This window comes from Amblyraja radiata, chromosome 43 (genome assembly GCF_010909765.2).
Source record: "Amblyraja radiata isolate CabotCenter1 chromosome 43, sAmbRad1.1.pri, whole genome shotgun sequence".
Classification (NCBI taxonomy): domain Eukaryota; kingdom Metazoa; phylum Chordata; class Chondrichthyes; order Rajiformes; family Rajidae; genus Amblyraja; species Amblyraja radiata.
In genome coordinates, this window is record NC_045998.1 from 661,204 (window position 1) to 670,495 (window position 9,292).

At 53.2% G+C, this 9,292-nt stretch overlaps 1 protein-coding gene across 1 annotated transcript in view; it reads left to right on the forward strand.

Moving 5' to 3' along the window:
* LOC116967992 (zinc finger protein 135-like) overlaps positions 1-9,292 on the forward strand; it is a 36,265-nt gene that overhangs the window by 20,672 nt on the left and 6,301 nt on the right. The window contains exon 3 of the mRNA XM_033014627.1: positions 728-2,082. Coding sequence (XP_032870518.1) covers positions 849-2,082 — 1,234 coding nt within the window. The 5' untranslated portion in view covers positions 728-848. The remainder of the gene's footprint in view (positions 1-727; positions 2,083-9,292) is intronic.

A 9,292-nucleotide genomic window follows, 5' to 3' on the forward strand; every position in this document is an offset into this window, starting at 1 on the left:
GCGGGAGGAGGGACAGAGAGGGGAGAGAGGGAGGGGTACAGAGAGATAGAGAAAGAGATAGACAGAGAGATAGAGGGGGATAGAGAGAGGGGGGGCAGAGAGAGGACGGAGAGGGAGGGTCAGAGCGAGAAAGGGAGAGAGACAGAGAAAGTGAGAGAGACAGACAGAGAGAAATAGAGAGGGAGAGAGAGACAGAGAGAGACACAGAAAGAGAGCGATGGAGAGAATTTACTGGAGTAACTGCAGTTCAGGCAGCATCTGTGGAGAAGATAGACACAAAGTGCTGGAGTAACTCAGCCGGTCAGGCAACATCTGTGGAGAGAATGAATGGGTGAAATTTTGGATCGAGACCTTTCTTTGGTTTAGTTTAGTTTAGAGATGCAGCGAGGAAACAGGTATTTCGGGCCCGCGGAGGCCGCGCCGACCAGCGACCACCCCGTACACGTGCACTATCCTACACACATCAGGGACAATTTTGCGGAGGTCGATTAATCTACAAACCTGAATGTCTTTGAAATGTTGGAGGAAACCGGAGCAGCCGGAGTGAAAACCCACACAGGTCAAGGGGAGAATGTACAAACTCCGCACAGACAGCACCCGTAGTCAGGATCGAACCAGGGTGCCGCGCAGAATTATATAACGGTTTCCTCCGCCATAAACGCACCAATTATGTGCTAGTAATGTCCTGTTTGCCAGCTTGTTGACCCTCTGTGTTCCCTTCCTGCAGGGTGTTGCTGTGGACGGAGAGGCGGGGACGTGAGTGGCCATTGAGGGCGGACTGGGTGCCGGTGAGCCTCTCCCACCCATCTGCTCGGTGTGCGGGCTGAGCTTCGAGGGGCTGAGCTTCGATGGAGGACCATATGATGGGGCACAACAAGGAGAAGCGTTATGAGTGTGACCTGTGTGGCAAGGCCTGGCAGTGCCCGAGCTGGCTGGAGATCCACCGGCGGGTTCACACAGGAGAACGCCCCTTCAATTGCTCGGAGTGCGGCAAGAGCTTCACCAGCTCCAGCAGCCTGCTGCAGCACAACCGCATGCACACCGGCGAGAGGCCCTTCACCTGCTCCGACTGCGGCAAGAGCTTCAAGGGGGCGGTTGCCCTCAAGATCCACCGGCGGGTGCACACTGGCGAGAAGCCCTATTGCTGCTCCACGTGCGGCAAGAGCTTTACCCAGTTGTCGGGGCTACGGCAGCACCAGCGGGTGCACAGCAGTGAGCGGCCCTTCACCTGTTCTGACTGCGGCAAAGGCTTCAAGTCGTCGCCAGAGCTGAAGAAGCACAGGCGCCTGCACACCGGGGAATGGCCCTACACATGCGGCGACTGCGGCAAAGGCTTCACCCAGTCCCACAACCTGCTGGAGCACCAGCGCATCCACTCCGGCGAGCGGCCCTACACTTGCGCCCAGTGTGGCAAGGGCTTCACCCAGTCCTGCACCCTGCTGGAGCACCAGCGCACACACACCGGTGAGCGGCCCTACACCTGTACCCAGTGCTACAAGGGCTTCAGACACTCCAGCAACTTGCGGGTGCACCAGCGCATCCACACCGGCGAGCGTCCCTACACATGTGCCCAGTGTGGCATGCGTTTCACCCACTCTAGCAGCCTGCTGGTTCACCAGCGCACCCACACCGGCGAGCGTCCCTACACCTGTCCCCAGTGCGGCAAGGGCTTCACCCGCTCCACCCGCCTGCTGTCCCACCAGCGCACCCACACCGGCGAGCGTCCCTTCACCTGCGCCCAGTGCGGCAAGGGCTTCACCCAGTCCAGCAGCCTGCTGATGCACCAGCGCATCCACACTGGTGAGCATCCCTTCACCTGTGCCCAGTGCGGCAAGGGCTTCACCCAGTCTAGCACCCTGCTGAAGCACCAGCGCACCCACACCGGCGAGCGCCCCTACACATGCACCCAGTGCAGCAAGGGCTTCACCCGCTCCTCCAGGCTGCTGTCCCACCAGCGGGTGCACGCTGGCGACCGTCCTATCCCCAACCCGGTGTGTGTAGAGCACTTTGCCATGGCCTCGCATGCCCTGTCTCACCAGCACGTGCACACCAGTGGTCAGCCGTTCGACTGCCCGTACTGCGGTGAGGAGTTTGACAGCTCACGGGGGTTGCGGCAGCACCGGCGGGCCCACGCCGGCGAGCAGCTGCTCGCACTGTGACAAGAGAGCACGGGGGCTGTGGGAGCTCCAGCGGATACACACCAGAGAGAGACCATTTGTGTGCGCTGAGTGTGGCAAGGGTTTCACCCGCCTTGACCACCTGATGGAGCACCGGCGAGTCCACACCGGCCAGCGCCCCTTTACCTGCCCGCTCTGCGGCAAGGCCTTTGCCCACTCCTCCAGCCTGCTGGCACACCACCACGTGGAAAGGTGTTTAGGTAAATACAAAATGGTGGAAGGAATGGGTAACGTTTCAGGGTCGAGACCCATCTTCAGTGTCGACCCGAACGGTCACCCATTCCTTGTCTCCAGAGATGCTGCCTGTCCCGCTAAGTTACTACAGCACTCTGTGAATGTCACCTATCCATGTTCTCCACTGATGCTGCCTGACCCGCTGAGTTACTCCAGCACTTTGTGTTAGTCATAAAGTGATACAGTGCGGAAACAGGCCCTTCAGCCCAACTTGCCCACACCGACCAACATGTCCCAGCTACACTAGTCCCAGATGCCTGTGTTTGGTCCATATCCCTCCAAACTTGTCCTATCCATGTCACAGCCTCAACTACCTCCTGTGACAGTTTGTTCTCCCACCACCATCTGTGTGAAAAAGTTACCCATCAGTTTCCTATTAAATCTTTTCACCTTCACCTTGAACCCATGTCATCTGGTCCTCGATTCCCCGGGGTACGGGGAGAAGGCAGGAACGGGGTACTGATTGTGGATGATCAGCCATGATCACATTGAATGGTGGTGCTGGTTTGAAGGGCCTAATGGCCTATGCCTGCACCTATTGTGTCTTGTCTAATGTCTATTATATCAGGACTAAGCGTGCATTTCACCCTAAACTTGCGCTTGGTGCTCCAAGGCCTGCTGGATCTGCAGATATTTACAGCGGAATCAAAACTACTTCCTTTAGGTCCTGATCTTCCTTTTGTTGTAGCAAAGGTAGAACCTTTGACAGTTGCGATTGGTTTAGGAACTTGAATAACCCCAAAGCGTGAATTTGACATGAACCGTACTTCCTTTTCTATGAAGTTCCCCAGATCAGGAAACATGGCCTCTCCATTCTCATTGTCCTCTAACAGACCAGCTTTATCTTTTCTCTAAGTCTATAGGGCAGTTTAGAGTGATCATTTTCATATTGCTAACACCATTCATTTCTTGCATGTGGTCTAAGAGGGTAGTCATTTATTTCATACTTCTAAGGCATATCGCAAACTCCCGCAATGCGTTCGCATCTTCTGGCTGGATAGCTGTCCAAGCAAAGGTCTTCTACATGAGGATGTCTTTGGATCATGGAAGTTTAAAGGGACTTTTATGTAGTGTGTCGGCAGCGAGCGGCGACTGCGGAGGGTTCAACAGCCCCGACCATGGGTGAACAAATGAGGATGATGATTTAACTTTATTACCGTCCATCACAGTGAGGAATGTAGATTCCGCTGTGGTGAATGTTTATGGTAGATTTTATTTTCTGTGGCTGTGTGTCTTGGTGCTTTTTACTCAGTATGGCTTTATGGTAACTCAAATATCATGGTACCTTAATTGGTGCATGTGACAATAAATTCCAACTTGAACTTGATAAGCTTTCGTCTATATATTAAAAAAAGAATAATGCTGACTGATCGTGCACAATTGTAACAGCTTGATTTCAAAGACAGGACATTCCCTGAGGGATTCAAGGGGTTGGAAGAGGTTTCGTCTTGTGTTTTTCCTCCTCGGTTGTTGTCCGGGGAGGAAGGTGGCAGCACTCTGCCCGTCAGGGCTAGGATGCGCGAGAGGAAGGCTGAACATGGATTGAGGCTTGGAAGGCTGAGCTCGTCTCCCTGCCCCGACCCGCATCCGGTCCACCACGGAGGGAGAAGCGAGCAAACTCCACACGGACAGCGTCGGTGGTCGCCCTGCCCGGAGACAGGCCCTTCGGCCCCCCTCGTCCGTGCTACCCCGGGCTTTCTGCAACATAATCTTGCACTGTTCTCTACTGGATATTGCATTTATTGCGTTTGTCATCATTGTATGTACACTGTTTGCTCTGGTGGCTGCGTGTGAATGGGCGATTTCATCGCCTCCCGATCGATGTGCAGAACAACAAACTAATGAAGCATCTGGAACACAGTTCTCCTGGGTTGATGCAGGCTGAAGCATCAAACTACTACCCTGTTGAGCCCCGTCAGTCCCACAGCACAGAAACACACAGCCATGCCTATCGAAGCTAGTCCCACATGCCCACGTCTGGCCCCTCACCCTCACTGCCTTTCCCATCCATGCCTTTAGAAAGGAGATGAGGAGGAATTTCTTTAGCCGGAGGGTGGTGAATGTGTGGAATTCATTGCCACAGGAGGCAAAGTCACCGGGCATTGTTTAGATTTTAGAGCTACAGCGCTAAAACAAGCCCTTCGGCCCAACGAGTAATCGCCGACCAGTGATCAACCCGTACATTAGCTCCATCCTACACACATTAGGAACAATTTTACAGAAGCCAATTAACCTACAAACCAGCAGGCTTTTGGAATGCGGAAGGAAACTGGAGCACCCGGAGAAAACCCACGCAGGTCACGGGGAGAATGTGCAAACTCCGTACAGACAGCACCCGTATTCAGGATGGAACCCGGGTCTCTGGCGCTGTGAAGCAGCAACTCTACCGCTGCACCACTGAGTATTTTTGCTATCTATCATTTCATTTATTACTCACACCAGCAGAGTTGTGCACAAATGGTTAACATTAATAATGTCAATCTGAGGGGCAACATTTCCACACAGAGGGTGGGGGGGGGGGGGTATATGGAATGAGCTGCCGGAGGAGGTAGTTGAGGCAGGTACTTTCACAACCTTTAAATAGACACTTGGATAGGACAGGTTTGGAGCGATATGGGCCAAACACTGGCAAGTGGGACTAGTGTAGATGGAGCATGTTGGTTGGGGTGGGGCTAGAGTAGAAGGGGCATGTTGGTCGGGGTGGGACTAGTGTAGATGGGGCATGTTGGTCGGGTTGGGAATAGTGTTGATGGGGCATGTTGGTCGCGGTGCGACTAGTGTGGATGGGGCATGTTGGTCAGGGTGGGACTAGTGTAGATGAGGCATGTTGGTCGGGGTGGGACTAGTGTAATTGGGGCATGTTGGCCGAGGTGGGACTAGTGTAGATGGAGCATGTTGGTCGGGGTGGGACTAGTGTAGATGTGGCATGTTGGTCGGGGTGGGACTAGTGTAGATGGGCCATGTTGGTCGGGGTGGGACTAGTGTAGATGGAGCATGTTGGCCGTGATGGGACTAGTGTAGATGGGGCATGTTGGTCGGGGTGGGACTAGTGTAGATGGGGCATGTTGGGTGTGGTGGGACTAGTGTAGATGGGGCATGTTGGTCGGGGTGGGACTAGTGTAGATGGGGCATGTTGGTCGGGGTGGGACTGATGTAGATTGGGCATGCTGGTCGGGTGGGACTAGTGTAGATGGGGCATGTTGGTCAGGGTGGGACTAGTGTAGATGGGGCATGTTGGTCGGGGTGGGACTAGTGTAGCTGGGGCATGTTGGTCAGGGTGGGACTAGTGTAGCTGGGGCATGTTGGTCGGGGTGCGACTAGTGTAGATGGGGCATGTTGGTCGGGGTGGGACTAGTGTAGATGGGGCATGTTGGTCGGGGTGGGACTAGTGTAGATGGGGCATGTTGGTCGGGGTGGGACTAGTGTAGTTGGGGCATGTTGGTCGGGGTGGGACTAGTGTAGATGGGGCATGTTGGTCGGGGTGGGACTAGTGTAGATGGGGCATGTTGGTCGGGGTGGGACTAGTGTAGTTGGGGTATGTTGGTCGGGGTGGGACTAGTGTAGATGGGGCATGTTGGTCGGGGTGAGACTAGTGTAGATGGGGCATGTTGGCCTGTGTTTTGATTGATTGATTGAATCCTTTATTTGTCATTCAGACCTTTCGGTTGTTGTTGCCTGCAGCCATACATGTATTAATAACAACACACAATAAACACAAATTAACATCCACCACAGTGAGTTCACCAAGCACCTCCTCATTGTGATGGAGGCAAAAGTCTTAGAGTTACTGTCTCTTCCCTCCTCTTCACCCTCTGCGCTGAGGCGATACCCCACCGGGCGATGGTAAGTCAGTCCCGCGTTTCAACCGAGCTCCGTGAACGGGCCGGTTCAAGCTCCGCGGCTCGGGGGTGGTCGAAGCTGCCGCCATCCAGTCCAGCGGACGCAGCTGTTGCCACGGGAGCTCCGGTAAACAGGCACAAGTGGAAAGGGGATTTATTAAAGCTTAAAATGTAAACCTATACTATTACTAAAACTTTCATCTAGAACACTTCCTGCCTACGTTTTAAATACAATTAAGCAAAAATGCTACCCTAGTATATCGCTATGATTTTTTTCGCCAACTTACTCACCATCCTTCTCCCCTGCAAGCGCCCCAAGGTTTTTTCCGATCGGTGAAATAATAGAAAAGTAATGAATGTTTAAAAAACGGTGAGATCAGCCGATTGGTCTTCTCGCCTGTCAGTCGCCATGATGAAGGTAACGCCCTTCCGGGGGCCAGGAGAATAAAGACCCGGAGGCGGACATGATTCAGTCAGCCCGGAAGACCGTGACAGGTGAGTCCAGAACTGTGAGTCTACGTCGTGAGTGAACTGAACTGTGAGTCTGCACCGTGAGTGAACTGAACTGTGAGTCTGCACTGTGCTCATTGGATTGAACGGTGAGTCTGCACCGTGAGTGAACTGAACTGTGAGTCTGCACCGTGAGTGAACTGAACTGTGAGTCTGCGTCGTGCAGAGTCCAGAGGTCGCGCTCATTCCAGGAAGTGCCGCGCAGTCAAGAGGTCACGCTCATTCTGGAAGTCCCGCGCAGTCAAGAGGTTGCACTTATTGCGGAAGTCCCGCTCAGTTCAGAGGCCGCGCTCAGCTGCATGAGTAGATTCAAGGGAGTTTTACTGTCATATATATGTGTCCTGTGTGTTTGTGAGTGTGTGAGTGATGGAGGGTGTGAGTGATGGAGGGTGTGAGTGTGTGTGAGATGGAGGGTGTGTGCGTGTGCGTGTGATGGAGGGTGTGTGTGTGTGATGGAGGGAGTGTGTGTGTGTGAGTGTGTGTGTGTGTGTGTGTGTGTGTGTGTGTGTGTGTGTGTGTGTGTGTGATTGAGAGTGTGTGTGAGAGAGAGAGATAGAGGATGTGGGTGTGATTCTGTGTGTGTGATGGAGGGTGTGTGTGTGTGAGAGATGTAGGGTGTGAGTGTGTGTGTGAGATAGAGTGCGTGTGTGTGTATCTCTGTGAGTGTGTGTGTGATGGAGGGTGTGTGTGTGTGAGATGGAGGGTGTGACTGTGTGTGATGGTGTGTGTGTGTGTGTGTGTGTGTGTGTGTGTGTGTGTGTGTGTGTGATGGAGCGCGTGTGTGTGAGCCCACCAGCCGTGAGTGAGTGAACTGCCAGCCTACTAGCCGTGAGTGCGTCAACTGCCAGCCCACCAGCCATGAGTGAGTGAACTGCCAGCCTACTAGCCGTGAGTGCGTCAACTGCCAGCCCACCAGCCATGAGTGAGTGAACTGCCAGCCGACCAGCCATGAGTAAGTTAACTGCCAGCCCACCAGCAATGAGTGAGTGAACTGCCAGCCCACCAGCCGTGAGAGAGTGAACTGCCAGCCCACCAGCCGTGAGTGAGTGAACTGCCAGCCCACCAGCCGTGAATAACTGAACTGCCAGTCCACCAGCCGTGAGTGACTGAACTGCCAGCCCACCAGCCGTGAGTAACAGAACTGCCAGCCCACCAGCTGTGAGTGACGTGAGCGATGTGTGTGGGAGGGGGTGGGATGCACTCACTCACATTGCACGGCTCGTGGAATCACTCACGCAGCACGGCTTGTGGACCCACTCACTCACTCAGCACGGCTTGTGCGCTCACTCACTCAATCAGCACGGCTCGCGAGCTCACTCACTCAACACGGCTCACGTGATCACTCGCTCAGCACGGTTCGCGGACTCACTCCACATGGCTCACAGACTCACTCAGCACGGTTCGCAGACACACTCAGCATGGCTTGTGGACTCGATCAGCACGGCTGGTGGACTCAGCCCCGCCTGCGGGGATTTATTCTCCCTGCCCCGCCCGGTGATTCAGCGGGCTGGGAGGGGCGTCTGAGAGGCGAGAAGTCGTGGTGACTGACAGGCGAGAAGACCAATCTGCTGATTTAACGATTTGTTAAGCCGTCATTACTTTTGTAATCTTCCACCGATCAGAACAAAGCTTGGCGCGTTTGGTGCAGAGGAGAACGGTGAGTAAGTTGGAGAAAAAATCCTTGCGATATATGATACCGTTTTTGCGCAAATCTAAAAACAACGCAAACCGGAAGAGGACAAGATGAGAGTTTTAGCAATAGTATACAATAGAATAGAATAGATAGAAGATGAAAGAAGATATAGAATTCTTAAGGAAGTGGACAGGCTAGATGCAGGAACAATGTCCCCGATGTTGGGTGAGTCCAGAACCAGGGGTCACGGTTTAAGAATAAAGGGTAGGCTATTTAGGACTGTGATGAGGAACAACTTTGTCATCCAGAGATTTGTGAATCTATGGCATTCTCAGCCACAAAAGGCAGTAGAGGCCAATTCACTGGATGTATTCAAGAGAGTTAGATATAGCTTTTAGGGCTAACGGAATGAAGGGATTGGGTGAGATAGCAGAGACGGGGTTCTGATTTCGATGATCAGACATGATCATATAGAATGACAGGGCTGGCTCGAGGGCCTCAATCTCCTAAATTCTAGCGAGTATAAGCCGAGTCTATCCAGTCTTTCTTCATATGAAAGTTCTGACATCCCAGGAATCAGTCCGATGCCCTTCTCTGCACTACTTCTATGGCAATAATGTCCTTCCTCCGATTTGGAGACCAAAACTGTACGCAATACTCCAGGTGTGGTCTCAACAAGACCCTGTACAACTGCAGTAGAACTTCGCTGCTCCTATACTCAAATCATTTTGCTATGAAAGCAAACATACCTTTCGCTTTCTTAACTGCCTGCTGCACCTGCATGCCTACTTTCAATGACAGGTGTACCATGACACCCAGGTCATCTCCCGTTGCATCTCCCCTTTTCCTATTCGGCCACCATTCAGATAATAGTCTGCTTTCCTGTTTTTGCCACCAAA